General features: G+C 43.0%; 1 protein-coding gene and 1 long non-coding RNA gene across 3 annotated transcripts; both read right to left on the bottom strand.

The window, feature by feature from the left end:
- Nucleotides 1–4,292: 4,292 nt before the first annotated feature.
- LOC135537039 (uncharacterized) lies at nucleotides 4,293–6,375 on the bottom strand. Its single transcript, XR_010455113.1, has 2 exons — nucleotides 5,166–6,375; nucleotides 4,293–5,050 (listed from the first exon to the last, which is right to left on the bottom strand). It is a non-coding gene; the product is annotated as an uncharacterized LOC135537039 (long non-coding RNA).
- Nucleotides 6,376–6,528: 153 nt separating this feature from the next.
- Nucleotides 6,529–19,749, bottom strand: LOC135537024 (NACHT, LRR and PYD domains-containing protein 12-like). 2 transcript variants are annotated; one of them, XM_064963239.1, is made up of 10 exons: nucleotides 19,324–19,749; nucleotides 18,250–18,687; nucleotides 15,992–17,656; nucleotides 14,499–14,846; nucleotides 9,717–9,884; nucleotides 9,437–9,607; nucleotides 8,892–9,035; nucleotides 8,624–8,797; nucleotides 8,229–8,402; nucleotides 6,529–8,018 (listed from the first exon to the last, which is right to left on the bottom strand). In XM_064963239.1, the coding sequence occupies exons 2-10, from the start codon at nucleotides 18,288–18,290 to the stop codon at nucleotides 8,006–8,008; spliced, it is 2,898 nt and encodes a 965-aa protein (XP_064819311.1). In that variant the 5' UTR covers nucleotides 18,291–18,687; nucleotides 19,324–19,749; the 3' UTR covers nucleotides 6,529–8,005. The 2 variants fall into 2 exon arrangements, with proteins under 2 accessions (XP_064819311.1, XP_064819318.1); XM_064963246.1 differs by lacking the exons at nucleotides 9,437–9,607; nucleotides 9,717–9,884.
- Nucleotides 19,750–19,780: the final 31 nt, after the last annotated feature.

Genomic DNA, 19,780 nt, shown 5'->3' with positions numbered 1-19,780 from the left:
AGGACCACATAATGGTAGATAACACCATATTCCTAAACGTCAACAGAGTGAGTCTCTCTGCACGGTCGTCTACTGAAACGCAATAGCATTAGGATGAAGCAGTCACTTTTCGAAATAAACTCAGACTGTGTACAACTGAGATATGAATATGTGCAGGTAAACTATACTATCCTATCATTGGTACTGGACCTGGAAGTGTCTGGTGCTACATCATATTGACTGATCCCTGTCTTTTCGTACTGTGCTACGTTGTACTGCCTTGTCTCTTTCCGAGAGTCATGGAGCTAGAAGCAGATGCAGTGCATCACGAGCTAATATTTATGGATGAGGCAGGTTTCAAACTTGCAAAGACAAGGGGCCGCGACAAAAATATAATCCGACACAGTGCCATCATCAACGTATTGGGACAACGTGGTGGCAACATAACAATGTGTGCGGCTATTAGTCAAAACGGAGTCCTTCGCCATCATGCAATCTTAGGCCCATACAACACTGCACACATTATCACATTTCTGCAAACCCTCCACAACAGACTAATCCCTAATGGCCAGAGTAGCCCAGGTACGTTATCGTCTGGGATAATGTTAGTTTCCACCCGGCTGCTGTGGACCGCAATTGGTTCACAGGTCACCCACCCACTTTTCATCGCACTCAATCTCTCCTCATACACTCAGTTCTTGAATCCTATTGAATAATTATTCTCTGCATGGCGTTGGAAAGTGTATGATCGCCAGCCCCACCAACGCGTAGCCCTTCTACAGGCATTGGAGGAAGCTTGTGGAGACGTCGATCAGGGGTCATGCCAGGCCTGGGTACGGCACTCCAGGCAATACTTTCCACGCTGCCGAGCTCAAGACAACATCGCATGGGATGTGGATGAAGTCTTATGGCCAGACCCACAAAGAAGGTGAGATGTAGCCTAATATTTGTCTGTTCTTTTTATTTTCTAGCACACATTTTTTGTTTTCTTCTACTGCGCTTTTTGTTGTTTGAGTATTAGAATATTTTGAGAATAAAAAAAATCCCCCTTTATTTGTATTGATAGTGTGTTACGTTTGTAATACACATCCATACTTCACACATTTGGATACCTATGTGTATGTGTGTTTAAAACATGTATGACACAACTTTATTGCAAACTACTATGCCCATTTATACCATCAGTTCGTCGTTGGTGCTTTGTGTGTAACGACTCTCCTCTTCTTCTGACGAGGAGTAAGAGATGTCGGACCAATGTGCAGCGTGGTAAGTGTCCATTTTAATTTATAAAACTGAACACTACAAAAAAAAATCACCCACAACTCAAAAGTGAAACCAGGCTACCTAAATATGGTTCTCAATCAGGGACAACGATTGACAGCTGCCTCTGATTGAGAACCATACCAGGCCAAACACAGAAATCCCAAAACATAGAAAAAGGAACATAGACAACCCACCCAACTCACGCCCTGACCATACTAAAACAAAGACATAACAACAGAACTAAGGTCAGAACGTGACATCGTGTGCTTATTGAAATGATGGTTTGTGTGTACTGTATTGATGCAAAAACACATTTATTTTAAAGAGTTTGAAGAGTTTTGCAAGAATTGTTTGCTTTTGCAAGAGATGTATAACGTTTTGCTGGTTTGTTGTAAGGTTTTGTGGTTAATGTGTAGAGTTTAGTAAAAATAGCCTATAGTTTCAAAGATGGTGCCTAAGCAATCAGAAAAAAATGTAATGTGATAGCCTGGCAAACTCCATCTCAAGTGATCCATATAAACTCGGGAGCAGCGGTCTAAGATGTGTTGGCTTTCCACCATCATGGATGTCCTCAGTGGCTATATCGTGGGATCTCTGGTCTGAGTAAATGGCCGGTCAGCGCAATGGCGTCCAAGTGTATATAGAAATCGTTAAATCGTATCTTGATCAAAAATAGGGTGCAAGGTGCGCGTTTCTTCCCTGTGAGAAGGACCACAGTGATCCCGGCATGATGTCATAGTATCGGGAAGTAGGGATGCTGAGGGTGTTGCGTCACCCCCTGATACATTTGAATGTTGGTTTTTTTGTATTAATAAGCAACAATTATTTTCACAAAAGTAGTGCAGTGGGCCTTTACTAGTCCTGTATTAGTGGACTGATATGTCCATCTGAAGCACACGCAACATTTTCATTTGATGAGTGATAATTAACCATGGCTTGATTGTTCAACGTTGCTCATATCTCTCATCCATGATCGTCCATCTAACTACGTGATGTGAGTTTCGACGTGGTGTTATCAGCTGGGGGAAGACAAGCCGAACTGTGCAGTGGGGAAGGAAAAATAGACCTACCAACATCAGAAAGCTGTCCTTGGTGTAAGAGTTGTCCTTTTATTGTTCTTTTGTGATCGTGAAGTTAGTGTGTTAAACACACAGGTCTATTTAGATAAAGGAAAATATGTTTTCAAATGGCTAATTAATTCATTTTTTTGTAATTAGTTAATTCTATTCACTATAGGGTAACTAACGATGATACATCCCAAACTGTGGCAAAGTCAATGCCACATGTCTAACCTATGCAGAGTTCTTCTTCCCCCTGTTCAACTGAACCGTGATGTCAACATATAGGTCTATGTTTAAAAAGTCAAGCAGCTCCTGCATCAGTGGTTTGGTTATACTTCTATTATTTAGCGATTGATGTTCCTCGTGGAGCACCATAGGCAAATGTTCCAACTTAGTATGCCCTCAGACTTCTAGGACCTGTGAGATAATGTATAACTTGCTCTACTAAAAGAGTTATCGATATGTTACAGTGCTCTTACAATAAGATGTATATTGGGAAAACATCCCGCGCCCTGAAAGTACGATTTGGAGAACATAAAACCACTATTAGACTTCAGGATACAGTATCACCTCGTCAGTTGCGAGACACTTTATACAACAAAATCATTTTTATGAATTAATTGCGTTGCGATCAAAGAAGTTAATCCACCAAGCAGAGAGATGCCATGTGGGTATATCCATTAAATTCTGTATCTCCACACGGTTTAAACTAATAATTATATTTCACCTCCTTCCTATAGACCACATTTAGACTGTTACAAGAACACTGTCCTTACAGATTTTGCATAGCGTTTATGAGTTAGCCCCACATATTTATGGACGGCTGAGCCTCAGCTCCCTTGTGGAAAGGTATCTCGTGAATTGACATAATGTATTCAAGTGAGCAGACACCTACGGCAATTGAATTGTCCTTGGTGCCCGCTCTCTTACCTTATAATTCTGTATTTCTTTGTGACTAACTTGTTTGTATACAGGTAGACCAGAAAAGACACATCCCTGATTGGCAGATAAGTGGCAACCCTGATTAAAAGCACCTGCTACTCATCAGTTGTTCCCTAAACAAAAACTGTTTTGAATTCAAATAACATTGCACCTACACACTGAAGAAAGCTGTGAAGCCAAAAGTCCGCTGTACGCTATTCCTAATGCAGTTCAAATAATTGTAAAAATATAATAATGAAGTAGGCCTAATCTTTACGCTACATCTTTTGTTTGTCTGAATTCACGGCTTTTACGCACCAGCCAAGCTTCTGGGACAGTGCGATGGTTCCCTTTGGATTCATATTATTCTAAACGCATAGGTTATAAATATATTTAAAAAAAACACAGGAAAGTTACATGTTGACTGCACTGGCTCTTTAAATTGTTAGTGGCCTGGCCTCTTGCTTTCTGTGTGATACTTTCAGCTAAAGAAACAAATACAAATACATTAAATGTATTAAATTGTGCGGGGTTAATAAATAATGTCTAGGTTTGGAAAAGCAGGAAGCAAAAAATAACCATAAAGGACCACATCAATGATAAGATTAAGGTTTTCCCCTACTTGTAATGTTTTTGGTATAATAAAACATTTTGTCACTATTTTACATTAACTCTCAATAGCCCTATTATGTTATTTTGTCGTCCCATTAATGAAGCACAGTATCATTATAAGGCATAGCCATCTGGAGACGTTTTCACCACCCACACTTTTCACTCCCCACCCCATTCATGCTCCTCTCTCCTCACGAGCCATCAATCAACACACAGATCGGTCTGGTAGAACAAAAGTCATTTTTACCTAACTTTTTCTATTGTGAATATAATTGACCTACCCCAGATAGTAGGCCTGTGTTAATGTTCACCTACCCATTACTACTACATGCATAATTCCACAGGCCTCTAAAGCATATGTGTTTTTCTTGGAATAAAAACACAATTTAACCAACTTTATTTGCATAGTAGATTTAGCTAAAAGTATCACAGATAAATAATCACCCTCAGGACAAGCACGGTCAACTGATTTTTATTTTTTATTTAACTAGGCAAGTCAGCTAAGAACAAATTCTTATTTACAATGAAAGCCTACCCCAGCCAAATCCGGACAACACTGGACCAATTGTGCGCCGCCCTATGGAACTCCCAATCATGGCCGAACGCTGTGCCACTCGGAATTTATGCATTCACAGAAGCGCCAATTTATATAAAGAGTGCAAAACACATGTGAACCATTAAAGATATGGTAATATTCGTTGAAAATAGCCATGACATGAAACAAGTCACTTGTTCATTAGGGTTGAACACGGTATTGTGCCCTCGCCTTCAGTCTTATGCATTAATCAGTCTCTTCCTCCTCTCCTCTATTGCTCTGATCCACACATTTTGAGGGTGCAAGACCCACAAACAAATCGGTGACACCGTGCACAGCTTTCATGGGCCTGGTTCCGTGCACACTGCGGCTTCACTTGGCACTGTGTTCTCTTCCAATTAGGGAGCTGGATGGGTGCCCGGGAAGGAGGCGGTGCGGCCTTGGCCGCCTCCTTGGCGGCTGCAGCTGCCTTCGTCTTGGCTCTCGTGTGGTTCTCACGAAGCTCCCATGCCAGATCCATGATGAAATCTCTCCTCGGGGTTGTCTTACCGGTGCACAGGGTGAACAAAACGTGCGTGTTGATAGCAGCCAGGTCAAACAGGTTGTAGAATACGGCAACAGGCCAGCGGCGAGTACCCCCTTTCACCGTGAACTGTCTGGTCATCTTATCCACACCAACCTGGAATAAAGTACTAAACATGAGCAAATAGGACAACAAATAAAATTTGTTACAGAAGAGCGCAATGCATGAAATATGGCAAGGTGCGCCTAAATGTATAGGACAAATAGCCTACATTTCTGCTGTTATAGTGCGCCAGGGTCTCTGGTTTTCTCTTTGTGTCACCGCCAATGGCAACTGTCAGATGCTTAGTACTCAGGATACAGACGTTTTTTCGAGGCTTCTTTCTGTAAACCGTAAGTGTTGCTTTGTCGTGCTTCTGCACTGTTGTGGAGAACAGCTCTGCTTGTGACTGGTTACATGCAGATGGAGGCAGCTCCAGTCTCGTCTTATTCACCGCCCCCCGACCAGGCGTGTGTTCTTGTCAATCAACTTGTTAACCAATGGCAGTGAGGTGAAGACATCGTCCATGTTGACATTTCTCCCCTCACGGAGGTAAGGTTCCACGAGTCGCATAACCACATGTTCAGGCTGCTGAGATTCACCTTTCCCCAAATACGGAAAGACATTCAGCACGTACTTGCTGTCGATGTCAGCTGCCAACTGAAACTTCCTGCCCCACTTGTCTTGCTTGTAGGGGATGTACTGCGTAAAGCGACATTGCTCCACAACGGTGATGTTCACTCCTGGCTTGTAAGAGCTAACACATCTCTGTACAAACGCGTCCCAAACTTCTGATTCTCAATTTGTCAGTATCCAGGCGCATGCGTCTTGCATCAAAACGCAGGTATCGCATGATCTCTCTGAAGCGGTTCCATGGCAAGGTATCTCGGAAGAAAGTGATCCCATACCTGTCTGACCAGAGGCTCTCTAGACTCGTGTTCTTTCCTCCGTACAGTCCTCGGACATACAGGAGCGCAATGAACGCTTCCAGCTCATCCACAGACATGTCCCGCTCTGTGCGCCTCAGCTACAGTACTGAGGTGCTGCAACATCTCCATGTTACATAAACAATGACAGCTGTCGAATGCTCTGTCGATTTTCTCTTTTGCGTAAAGTGAGGGCCTGACTACACTGGGATTCCATTATGTGCTGATAATCTACTCGGAACATTGTCAGCAGGCAACGTGACGCCTGCACAGTATGCATAATTCGGGCTCTCTTGCGCCGAGGCAGCTCAGGCTCCAAATCAGAATCAGAATGTAATGAACAATTCCCCCATTGGTCATCTGAGTCGATCTCAGCATCAAGTTCCTCCCCTCCATCTGACCCCATCTCATTCAAATCTAAGAGTTATCAGCGCTTCTCGCACCTCCATTCTCGGTCTTGCTATTGTATGAACGACTTCCGCTTCCACGCCACCACTCTCTCGTTTTTCCAGCTTCTTCTTCTATGATAATGGCGGTCAGCAAACAAATGTTAAAGGTGCATGCCACCACCTACTGTGTAGGAGTTTGTGGACAATCACGGTTTACAACATCACATTTCTAAATCCTCCTACCCCACTCAGTATTTCTGAGTTAATGAAAGAGACCTACTAACTTCTAACAGTACAGTTTATTTTAATGAATGTTAAAAAACGTGAACGTTTTAATACTTATTTATCAGCAATACATGTACAATATATAAAATAAAAACGTTATTAATGCATATTTTCATTCATTTTAGAACGTTTTAAGGCGTTTAAAAAACACAAAACGCCCCAAAAAACGGTCCCCTGTGCTTGTAGTGGTATATACAGTAACTTATAACATATGTTGAATCATGCAAGGCTGATATTCAGTGATGTGGTGATAAATGCACAAATCACTAATTGTCAATGGAATTTTAGAATTCCTATGTGTTCATTGACCATTTCAATTAAAATCACACTGTCCGTTTCTAAGAATTTGTAAGATCCTTATTTGCATAAAATAGACAGAAACCAGTCTATCAAAAAATTAGCCAATATTCTCGGAGCATGCTGCTCATAGAACCATGTACACCAGTTTATATATCAAATATGACATCATAGGTTTTAAAATGTCCTTCCTCCTCTCGATCAGGACAAAGCAGGTTCAAAAGTTAATTCCAACTCATACATGACACACAATATAACTGGATTAACTCCTGAAGTCTCACCATGATTTATTACCACTTTAGCAGACAGTTCCAGATACACAACCTGGAGGGGCTCTTGCTGTCTTATTTGATCTCCACAGAGTTATAGTTGAGTCGGTTCAAACATAGGTTAATGACCCTCTTTGCTTACTTAAGGCAACCATTGTGTAGGAAGGAATGTGTGTGTGTGTATCATTTCCAACTACCGCTTATCCATGCTACATAACCTCTTTCTTAGGAACTAACATTATTCATCAGATATTGTAAAACAGGGTAGAGTTTAACTAGTTATAGTTCTATTTAAATGTAGATATTGTTGAGTCATTATTCATAGAATTCCTAACACTAATGCCGGGACGACTCTGGGCCAATCATGGCCGGTTGTGATACAGCCTGGAATCGGAATTGGTAAAGGTGAAAATGACTTCAAACGGATTATTCATTTATCAAGTCCCACTATAGGCCCCCAATGATGACACATTCTTGGTTAAACAAGAAAACACAACAAGGTCATTATGTAAAACATAGCATCACCCTTCTCTTCAGTAAAGGCTACATTGTATATACTGTAACATCTTGGATTGACATTGATATGCAAATAAAATACTGCAATGGTCCTTCGGGGTTACTGAGCATGATTGAGGCTGAAGGCACTGACGAACATCCTTTAGTTTAGTACACAGACACCGTGGGGACATCTTAAAGGGCATCCTACTCTATAGAATACTATAGCATTAACTTTTTCAAAGTTTAGGCACTTCTTTAATGAGTCTGGACAACGCTCATATCCCAGTCTGCGCCCCGAGATAGCATCCCGTTCCCTTTACAGTGAAGCACTTCACCGGAGCGAGTACAGAACTTGAAGACCAAGCCGAGACGCCAAGATGAACCCCATCGAGCAAGTCAAGACCTCTCTCAATCGTTGATTCTAGAACAAAGAATAGTGTTACCACCATAGACACATAATCCTACAAAATAATGTTCTCATTCCATCCCTATTCTAACAGAATTGTCCACTGAGGGGCCACACAATTCAATTATGAAAAGTGGACACACACACACAGGGATCTACAGCCTCAAAAGTCATTATAAATAAATGACTAACATCATTGTACGCTTTGATGGCATCAGTACTTACTCTAAAGTCTGTAGATTGTAGCGTTGGTTGTCCCTGATGTCGGAGAGAATTCTCAGTCCTTCTTCTCCCGTGTCATTTCCCATCAGGCCTAGTTCTGTGATACTGGAGTGGCTGGACTTCAGGGCTAATGCTAGGGAGGAGCAGCCCTTTACTGTGATCCCACAGCATCTCAGACTGGGGGTGGGGGGGTGGGGGTGGGGTGAATGTGGCAAGAGAGATGGGGATAGAGAGAGAGTGGAGAAGGTCACCAGAGAGGGAGAAACTATCTTCAATTTGTTTTGGTCAACAAGACTACATAAATTGTACGAGTGATTTAGAACCAAGTCATTTGAGTGCGGTGTGATATTATAGACCAAGCCATGAGCTTTATAACCCTCTCTAATGCTGTTACTTACAACAGTCTTTCCAGTGTACAACACCTGGACGTCAGTCCCATGTAGAGATTCTTCACCCCGCGGTCTCCCAGGTCGTTTCCAGAAAGATCCAGCTCTTTCAGGTTGGTGAGGTTGGAGCGGAGAGCTTCGACCAGCACCCCACAGCATTTCTCTGTCAATTTACAGTCACTCAGCCTAGGTGGGGAGAGGTAATTATATTGAGAAAGTTGCCCCCCTCTCTCACACACACACACACACACACACTAGGTCTAACCGTTGCAGAACTCACCTGAGGGTCTCAAGTGAAGACAAGCAGAACAAGACATCGGCCCAGTCATCCGAGTCACCCAGATGGTTCCTGCTGATGTCCAGCTCTTTGAGGATAGAGTTGAAATGAAACCCTCGGACTAGGGTGATGCCACAGCTCGCCACACTGGAGAGACAAGGGTAAAGAAAAAGAAACTCTTCAATATTCAGCTCCAGACCTAGGTTCAAAATACTGTCTTTCAGAGACTTTAAGTATTCGCTTTAGACTGCCTGGAGAGCTAGATGGGAGGACAGGGTTTGCACTTTTGCGACTATTCTATTGGTTCCATTGTGCCAGGCAAGGTCAATCAACCCGAGTCTGACAAGTATTTGAACTAATTTCACATAATATTTGAACCTAAGTCTGCCAGGTTACATGGAGTAGGGGCTAGGGGAGAGTGGCCCGTACACTCTTGGTGGGGTAAGCTAGCTTACATGAGTTTCTCCAGTTGACATGCGGCCAGGTTACATGGAGTAGGGGCTAGGGGAGAGTGGCCCGTACACTCTTGGTGGGGTAAGCTAGCTTACATGAGTTTCTCCAGTTGACAGGCGGGCAGCCTGAATGCGTTGCAGAGCATCTTGACCCCCTCGTCCTTCAGGTTGTTGTTGCTCAGGTTGAGCTCCCTCAGACTGGGGATGTTCACCAGACATCCAAACATGTTCTCACAGCATTTCTCAGTGAGCTGACAACAGTACAACCTGGTGGTGGAGGGAAAATGTATGGTACATTTACTACAGGGAACATTCCACTTTGTAATCAGTGAGGTGGAATGTGTAAGTGTACTACAATACTCCAGACAGTACTCACTCCAGTTTGTATATCTGGGTTGACTTCAGTATGTCCATGAGCAGCTTCACCCCCCGGTCTCCCAGGTCGTTCATGCTGACGTCCAGCTCTCGCAGGTGTCTGGGGTTGTCTATCAGCAACACCACAAGAGAGCGACTCTGCTCCAGGCCCAGCTTGCAGTTTGAGAGCCTAACGAAGATTATAATACTTTAGAAAATGCGGCCTATGTGGTCCAGCGGTGAGTGTCGCGAACCCCAGCACAGAATTATGTGGTAGAATGGCGCTGGAGAGGATGGCTGACGTTTTAGTGCTCCTAACCAACGGTGTTATTTTGTTTGTTTTTTAGCTGTAAACGACACTATCTACCTAGAGAGTTGTCATCTGTATTTTTCGTAGCTGTCCACCTACCACCACAGACCGATACTGGCACTAAGACCGCACTCAATGAGCTGTATACAGCCATAAGCAAAAAGGAAAACGCTCATCCAGAGGTGGCACTCCTAGTGGCCGGGGGTTTTAATGCAGGGAAACTTAAATCCATTTGACCAACTTTCTATCAGCATGTCACATGTGCAACCAGAGGGGGAAAAAAAACCTCTAGACCCGCTTTACTTCACACACAGAGACGCATACAAAGCTCTCCCTCACCCTCCATTTGGCAAATCTGACTATAATTATATCCTCTTGATTCCTGCTTACAAGCTAAAATGAAAGCAGGAAGCACCAGTGACTCGGTCAATAAAAAAGTGGTCAGATGAAGCAGATGCTAAGCTACAAGACTGTTTTGCTAGCACAGACTGGAATATGTTCCGGGATTCTTCCTATGGCATTGATGAGTACACCACATCAGTCACTGGCTTTATCAATAAGTGCATCCATGACGTCATACCCACAGTGACTGTACGTACATACCCCAACCAGAAGCCATGGATTACAGGCAGCGTCCGCACTGAGCTTAAGGGTGAGCTGCCGATTTCAAGGAGTGGGACTCTAACTCGGAAGCTTATTAGAAATCCTGCTATTCCCTCCAACGAACCATACGACAGGCAAAGCGTTAATACAGGACTTAGATCGAATCGTACTACACCGGCTCAGACGCTTGTCGGATGTGGCAGGGCTTGCAAACTATTACGACTGTTACGTTCCCCAGTTTCTGTGTTGTGGGTTTGTGTTAGAAGTCGACCGATTAATCGGAATGGCCGATTAATTAGGTCCGATTTCAAGTTTTCATAAATCGTTAATCTGCATTTTTGGACACCGATTATGGCCGATTACATTGCACTCCACGAGGAGGCTGCGTGGCAGGCTGACTACCTGTTACGCGAGTGCAGCAAGGAGCCAAGGTAAGTTGCTAGCTAGCATGAAACTTATAAAAACAATCAATCTTAACTTAATCACTAGTTAACTACACATGGTTGATGATATTACTAGTTTATCTAGCTTGTCCTGTGTAGCATAATTTATAATTTGCCTGTTAATTTATCATTGAATCACAGCCTACTTTGCCAAACGTGTGATGATTTAAGATGCATTCACAAAAAAGCAGTCGTTGCACCAATGTGTACCTAACCATAAACATCAATGCCTTTCTTTAAAATCAATACACAAGTATATCTTTTTAAACCTGCATATTTAGTTAATATTGCCTGCTAACATGAATTTCTTTTAACTAGGGAAATTGTGTCACTTCTCTTGCGTTCTGTACAATAGAGTCAGGGTATATGCAGCAGTTTGGGCCACCTGGCTCGTTGCAAAGTGTGTGAAGACCATTTCTTCCTAATAAAGACTAATTTATTTGCCAGAATTGTACATAATTATGACATAACTTTGAAGGTTGTACAATATAACGGCAATATTTAGACTTCGGGATGCCACCTGTTAAATGAAATACGGAACGGTTGAGTATTTCACTGAAAGAATAAACGTTGTTTTCGAAATGATAGTTTCCGGGTTTTACCATATTAATGACCTAAGGCTCGTATTTATGTGTGTTATTATATTATAATTAAGTCTATGATTTGATATTTGAGCAGTCTGACTGAGCGGTGGTAGGCAGCAGCAGGCTCATAAGCATTCATTCAAACAGCACTTTCCTGCATTTGCCAGCAGCTCTTCGCTGTGCTTCAAGCACAGCACTGTTTATGACTTCAAGCCTACCAACTCCCAAGATTAGGCTGACAATACTATAGTGCATATTAGAACATTCAGTAGTCAAAGGTATATAAAATACAAATGGTATAGGGAGAAATAGTCCTATAATTCCTATAATAACTCCAACATAAAACTTCCTACCTGGGAATATTGAAGACTCATGTTAAAAGGAACCACCAGCTTTCATATGTTCTCATGTTCTAAGCAAGGACCTTAAACGTTAGCTTTTTTACATGGCACATATTGCACTTTTACTTTCTTCTCCAACACTTTGTTTTTGCATTATTTAAACCAAATTGAACATGTTTCATTATTTATTTGAGACTAAATTGATTTTATTGATGTATGATATTAAGTTAAAATAAAAGTGTTCATATATATATATATACACACACACAAATCGGCAGATTTAATCGGTATTGGCTTTTTTTGGTCCTCAAAAAAAAAAAAAATCATAATCGGTAGACCTCTAGTTTGTATGTGTGTATTTCAGGAAATGGCTTCCTGGATTCCAAGCAGCTGATTGGTCAGCCCCATTGCAGATTGGAGCTCTGACCCCGCCTTCTTGTCAGGGGATACAGCTGTCTGCAATTAACGACTCCTTCTGTAGCTTGAAAAGCCAGTGTTCCTTTGTTAGGAGACAGAGCTTCTTTCTATATGCTGCTTTGGTCTGGTAAAATTGTTGTGAAGTATTTTGTAGCCGGTCCTGCAGAAGTATGTGTATGCCAAAAGAACTCAGTGTTTTTGATTATTGAAATTGTTCACTTTACATTAGTAATGATTCTGTTTTTGTTCCCAGGGGGGAAGGGGAAGGCACCTTGGGAGTGTTTTGACAAGAGGCCTGTGGTCATACATATACCCGTAGTATGTACTCTGTCTATGCACACTAGGTAAGACCTGGGTGGACCAACCCCTGTATTTTGGTTAGCGTGCCAGGTGGCATTAAGAATAAGTAAGTAGTGGGTAGGTAGGAGAGGGGACTAACTTTCTTTGCTTTGTCAAGTGTCTTCACTGTCATTTTCAACTTCTCCCGGTCTGAGTCTGCAATACCAACATGTTTCAAGCAGACCACCATAGTCCTTGTGCCCAAGAACACTAAGGTAACCTGCCCAAATGACTACCGACCTGTAGCACTCACGTCTGTAGACATGTAGCGCTTTGAAAGGCTGGTGATGGCTCACATCGACACCGTCATCCCAGAAACCCCAGACCCACTCCAATTTGTATACCTTCCAACAGATTCACAGATGATGCAATCTCTATTGCACTCCACACTTCCCACCATGACAAAAGGAACACCTATGTGAGAATGCTATTCACTGACTACTGCTCAGCGTTCAACACCATAGTGCCCTCAAAGCTCATCAATAAGCTAAGACCCTGGGACTAAAAACCTCCCTCTGCAACTGGATCCTGGACTTCCTGACGGGCCGTCCCCACGTGGTAATGGTAGGTAACAATACATCCACCATGCTGATCCTCAACATGGGGGGCCCCTCAAGGGTGTGTACTCAGTCCCCTCCTGTACTCCCTATTCAGTCATGACTGCACGGCCAGGCACGACTCCAACACCATCATTACATTTGCCGATGACACAACAGTGTTAGGCCTGATCACCAACAATGAAGAGACAGCCTATATGGAGGAGGTCAGAGACCTGGCCGTGTGGTGCCAGAACAACAACCTCTCTCTCAACATGATCAAGACAAAGGAGATGATTGTGGACTACAGAAAAAGGAGGGACCGAGCACGCCTGCATTCTCATTGACAGGGTTGCAGTGGAGCAGGTTGAGAGCTTCAAGTTCCTTGGCGTCCACATCACCAACAAACTAACATGATCCAAGCACACCAAGACAGTGGTGAAGAGGGCACGACAAAACCTATTCCACCTCAGGAGACTGAAAAGATTTGGCATGGGTCCTCAGATCCTCAAAAGGTTCTACAGCTGCACCATCAAGAACATTCTGACTGGGTGCAACACTGCCTGGTATGGCAACTGCTCAGCCTCCGACCTCAAGGCACTACAGAGGGTAGTGCGTACGGCCCAGTACATCACTGGGGCCAAGCTTCCTGCCATCAGGAACCTCTATACCAGACGGTGTCAGAGCAAGTCAAATAAATTGTCAAAGACACCAGCCACCTTAGTCAGACTGTTCTCTCTGCTAGTGGTACCGTAGTGCCAAGTCTAGGTACAGGGGGCTTCTAAACAGCTTCTACCCGCAAGCCATAAGACTCCTGAACAGCTAATCAAATTCCTACCCAGACTATTTGCATAGCCCCCGCCCCTTTACACTGCTGCTACTCTTATTATCTATGCATAGTCACTTTAATAACTCTACCTACATGTACACATTACCACAATTACCTCGACTAACTGGTGCTGCCACACATGGACTCTGCACCGGTACCCCTGTATATAGCCTCGCTATTGTTATTTTACTGTTGCTCTTAAATTATGTTACTTTTATTTCTTATTCTTTTTTTCCCTCTTTTTACAGCATTGTTGGTTAAGGGCTTGTAAGTAAGCATTTCACTACCTATACCTGTTGTATTCAGCACATGTGACAAAATGATTTGATTTGAATACAATGACGTTACAAGTGGGGGTAGACATGATCAGAACGGGTTTCCTAGCCATTGATCAAAACTCACTTCAGGATCTGCAGTTTGCAATTAACAACCTTCAGTCCGTCAACGAGATGAAACACGCCGGCTTCTCCCGGATCATTGCCGCTGAGATCCAGCTCTCGCAGGTGCGAGGGGTTGGATTTGAGAGCTTTGGCCAGAGCGGCGAAGCCATCCTGTTTCACCCTGCAGCCGGACAGTTTCAGTCTCTCCAGTCGGCAGTGTGGATTGGCCAGGCCGGCCGCCAGCAGTTGTACTCCTGAGTCCTTCAGCGTGTTGAAACTCAGGTCCAGAGCTTTCAGATTGCACAGCTTTGAGGTGAGCGCCGAGGCCAGACCTTCACAGAATATCTCAGTCAGATTGTGATATGACAGCCTGGTGGGAAGGAGGGTTAGGGAATCAAAAGGAACATAGCCATATTAGCAGACAATAAACCAAACAACTACCTCTTCCCCTACAATATTTTTTTTGCTCCTTTGCACCCCATTATTTCTATTTTGCACATTATTCCACTGCAAATCTACCATTCCAGTGTTTTACTGGCTATATTGTATTTACTTCGCCATCATGGCCTATTTATTGCCTTTACCTCCCTTATCTCACCTCATTTGCTCACATTGTATATAGACTTTTCTACTGCATTATTGACTATGTTTTGTTTACTCCATGTGTAACTCTGTATGTGTCGCACTGCTTTGCTTTATCTTGACCAGGTCGCAGTTGCAAATGAGAACTTGTTCTCAACCAGCCTACCTGGTTAAATAAAGGTGAAATATTTATATTTTTTTAAACAGAACTGTGTAATGATCATAAGACAGGTCTGAATGACCTGTGACAACAATTATCTTGTAGCGTTACAGACATTTCATATCGATATATACAGCGAGCGCCAAAAGTACTGAGTTCGTAACACAGTTTTGGTTTGTTTTGTACTTCAACCCTACGGATTTAGAATGATACAATGACTACGAGTCTAAAGTGCAGAGTGACAGCTTTACTTTTGAGGGTATTTCCATCCATATCGGGTGATCCGTTTAGAAATTACAGCACTTTTTGTACATAGTCCCCCATTTCAGTGGACCAAAAGTGTTATGCCAAATTCACTTGTGTATTAAAGTAGTAAAAAGTTAAATATTTGGTCCCATATTCATCGCACATAACTACATGAAGTTTGTGACTCTACAAATTGGTTGGATGCATTTGCTGTTTGTGTAGGTTGTTTCAAATGATTTTGTGTCTAATAGAAATGAATGGTAAATAAGTGTCATTTTGGAGTCACTAATTGTAAATAATGATATAATATGTTTCTAAACACAATAGTTTTGGTCCTATAAAATGGGGGGAATAGCCTATGTACAAAACATGATTTCTAAACGGTTCACCTGATATGGATGAAAATGTTATTTTAGCACATCCAAGGTGCTGGGGTACAGAGCCAAAACTACAACAAATGTGTCACTTTCCCAATACTTTTGAAGCTCACTGTAATAGCTGGTATTGTTAAATGACCAAGTACTTACATGGCTGTCTGGGAAGCTTTGATCACTGGCAGCATCCTCAGAAGTTCCTCGTCTCCTCTCTTCTTTACTTCCAACCCAAGCATGTCTATCGGCCCAGACTCTGACGCCACTAACAGAGAGGCCAGGTCGGACCAATGTGAAGGTGGGTATTTGGCATCTGGGGGGATTCCCGTCTTGAGAAAGCGCACACCATCCGTTTCTAAAGAGCTGTCACCCAGTTCCGCCAGGCAATTCAGCAGGTTGAGTGTCCTCGGTGAAGCGGGATTCTCCATGACCTTCTTCTTGATATACTCTACTGCTTCCGTCAGTGTCTCCGACAAATTGTAGCCGGCCTCTGCGATTGACTGGATGAAGCTCTGCGAGAAGCCCAGGAGGAACCGGAGGAAGAGGTCCAGCTTTCCGTTTTTGCTCTGCAAGGCCATGTCCACTGCATTCCTCAGGTTTTCATCTGGGCTGTTGCAGGATTGAAGAAACCACATTGCGGCAAAGAACTCCTGAATGGTGGTATGCCCAAAGTAGTAGATCTTCTGTTGGTGCAGCCCAATATCCTCCCTGAAGATGGGTATGTTCACTTTTGCGTATACAGCTGCCACTCGGGCATCAATGTTGCACTCTCGCAGGTCTTCCTCGTAGAAAACCGTGTTGCCTTTCACCAACTGCTTAAAGGCTAGTTCCCCCAATTTAATAGCCATCTCCTGTGTATTCTGGTTCTGTGTTTGCAACAGGGCGAGTAGGTCAGTGTACACTGGAGTCAGAGCTCTGGGGTCACATTCTTCATTGAATAGAAATGTCTTTCTCCAGAGGACTGACGCACAAATAGAACAGATAAAAGGTATCTGGCACAAGACGTAGAGGCTTTTTGAGTACTTCAAGTAGGCAATAATTGCATTGGCCTGGTTCTTGTCATTTATTGCTCTCCTGAAGAACTCCTCTTTCTGGTAATCTGTGAAGCCTTCGATTTCTGTCACTTCGTTGATGTACTGAAGAGGGATGCGACTGACTGCCGCAGGTCTGGATGTAATCCATATGTGAGCGACGGAGGGAAGGAGATTACCGTTAATGAGGTTTGTCAGCAGTGTCGGCACAGAGGAAACCTCGGTGACATTGGTCACTATCGGGCTGTTCTTGAAGTCGAGAGGGCGACGGAATTCATCCAGCCCGTCAAAGATGAGCCAAATTCTGAAGTTCTCCAAGTTGGAAATTCCAGGTTCTTTCAATTCTGGGAAAAACTTGTGAAGAAGTTCAATTAGACTCAGTCTCTCCTTCAGCAAATTCAGCTCCCGGAAAGGAAGAGGAAATAAGAGAGGACATTCCTGGTTTCCTTTTCCCTCTGCCCAGTTAAGAATAATCATCCGCACTTGGCTAGATTTGCCAATACCAGAGACACCCTTTGTCAGTGCTATTCTGACTTGTTCGTTGCCTAGTTCAGAATCAAAGTGTAAGCCTATGGGTGAGCATGTCCCTTGGTGTCTCTTCCTGTAGGTTGGCTCAATTTGAATGTACTCATGTTGGTTCCCCTCTCCACTTTCACCAGGTGGATACTGGAGATCACAATGAATATAAAATGGATGCTCAGTTTCCCCCCCTGGTGGACTTTGGTACTTCTTCTTCAGGATGGCTTTGAGTTTATTGCTGAGTTTTGTCACATGGGAGGCAGATACTTCCCTGTTAAATTGGCAAAAGAAAGTATGTAATTTCTATACAAAGCAGGCATACCTGTGAAGAGTTTCAACCATATTGTCTGTTAAATATAGTCTATTCTTGCGAGAGCCCACCAGTTGACCCGAATTGTCTCCCTTGTAAATGAACGACAAGACCGTAGGAGCCTTTGAGACCATTCTTATATGATATGGTCCAGCTTGCTATCTCAATAAAAGTCAGTGCTAGGAACCTCTTGGTGCTAAAATAACTCCTTAACATGAATTTTGGTTGGTCCAATGTGATTTACAATTGTACATGCATTCCACAGGAAGTAGGGAGGCAGAGACGCCCCTCTGATTCGTCACTTTAAATACTATTGTGAAGAGTTGTGGAAGAGTAAACTCCTTCCCGGTCGGTAATGAATATCCTATATTGAATTCAAGTCTGACTTTTCGTTCTAAACTATCTTCATAACATCAATTCTTAGTACTTTACAGAGGGAATGCTTATATGAACATAAAATAAGCCTACAGTGTATTCTAAATTACACATTTTCCATAGACTCATTTTGACCTTGTCCTCCATTCAAATTACTGTGGTGAATGTAATTGTCTTACCATGGTTCAGTCTGATGCTTTTCTCTCCCAGGGCGAAACATTTTCCTCAAATCCGGAGAGGAGGATTTCCTGTGACCAAGGTTTGTTTCCCTCCAAGGCGGAGGCAGTATCTGTGACCAAGGTTTGTTTCCCTCCAAGGCGGAGGCAGTATCTGTGACCAAGGTTTGTTTCCCTCCAAGGCGGAGGCAGTATCTGTGACCAAGGTTTGTTTCCCTCCAAGGCGGAGGCAGTATCTGTGACCAAGGTTTGTTTCCCTCCAAGGCGGAGGCAGTATCTGTGACCAAGGTTTGTTTCCCTCCAAGGCGGAGGCAGTATCTGTGACCAAGGTTTGTTTCCCTCCAAGGCGGAGGCAGTATCTGTGACCAAGGTTTGTTTCCCTCCAAGGCGGAGGCAGTATCTGTGACCAAGGTTTGTTTCCCTCCAAGGCGGAGGCAGTATCTGTGAAGGAGACAGTAAAGGCAGGCAATCACGTCCCTCATGTGATGAAGAAGATCCCACTACCAACCATAGACCTATAACACAGATTGGATATTGTCTTCCTAACTGTATTAGCAATAGTGCTGTGTGTATGGGGCTACAGTAATGCACTGGCAAGACTGCCTCAATTCAAAGTCTGCTCACAGATGATAAATTATTTGCTAATAAATTAATTCAGTTAAATAGGCCATCTAAAGAAGACAAACTGACAAAAACATGGAGGACCTATCCATTTAGGCACTTTTTTTTCAATAAATCCGTTGAGGATCAGGCCAAAAACACTGCAAACAAAAAACGGGGCGCTCTAACGGTCCACGAATGCAGTGTAATCCCTGGCCTTCAAAACGAACAAATGGATTATGCAAGGGGGGTCATCCCAAATTATTTATAAATGCAGAAATATGACTACATCGTCTAAACACTGAACTCGCTTCCGCGTTTCTTTACATCCGTTCCTTGGTGCTGGGTTAGCCCATGACTAGCCAGAAAATAACTAGCTAAAATACGGCATGTAGTCATCCCATTGCAACTTTATCAACTCTAATTTAATAGCAAACACATAATGCAATTCCATAGTTGTTTGTTGGATTTCCTTACTTGATTCTAGTCCATCACTGCGTCTCAGTAAATATACGTGTTTTAAAATAGGTCGAGGAGGCAGCTTCAAACTCAGTTGCGGTCTCCAGTCAAAACAAAGTACCCGCAAAGTGCTAAAAGTCAAGAACAGGGGCGCGTTCAGCAAGATAAAACGTTTTGGAACGTCCAGATAGAAATATGCTATGTAGAACAAACATGCCTCTTCGATTTGTTCAATAACGAATTACGTTAATTTCTATCTGCAATGTTCGCGAACGTTTTGCAAGTGAACGTGACCCTGTTCACACCCAGTACACATTTGAGAGGTAAAATCATTTTTGTCCACCATCAATTAGATGTAATCTCAGATATCATAATATGGCCATAGAAGTGTTGTAAAATAAAATGGTGAGATCCTGTTGAGAAGAGATTCCTACTGTAGAAGAGAATTAGGTGACCTGGAAGCGGAAGTGTGCGT

Source organism: Oncorhynchus masou, chromosome 5 (genome assembly GCF_036934945.1).
Source record: "Oncorhynchus masou masou isolate Uvic2021 chromosome 5, UVic_Omas_1.1, whole genome shotgun sequence".
NCBI lineage: Eukaryota > Metazoa > Chordata > Actinopteri > Salmoniformes > Salmonidae > Oncorhynchus > Oncorhynchus masou.
Note: the sequence above shows the minus strand (reverse complement) of the source record. Positions and strands in the feature narration are given on the sequence as shown.

Excerpts from the sequence above, each read along its gene's own strand:
- LOC135537024 (XM_064963239.1), bottom strand. The coding sequence starts at position 18,290 with ATGTTTCGCCCTGGGAGAGAAAAGCATCAGACTGAACCATG. Across the intron at positions 8,798-8,891 it reads TCTTCACTTGAGACCCTCAG|GCTGAGTGACTGTAAATTGA; the intron begins GTGAGTTCTGCA and ends CTCCCCACCTAG. Across the intron at positions 8,403-8,623 it reads TGTACACTGGAAAGACTGTT|TCTGAGATGCTGTGGGATCA; the intron begins GTAAGTAACAGC and ends CCCCACCCCCAG.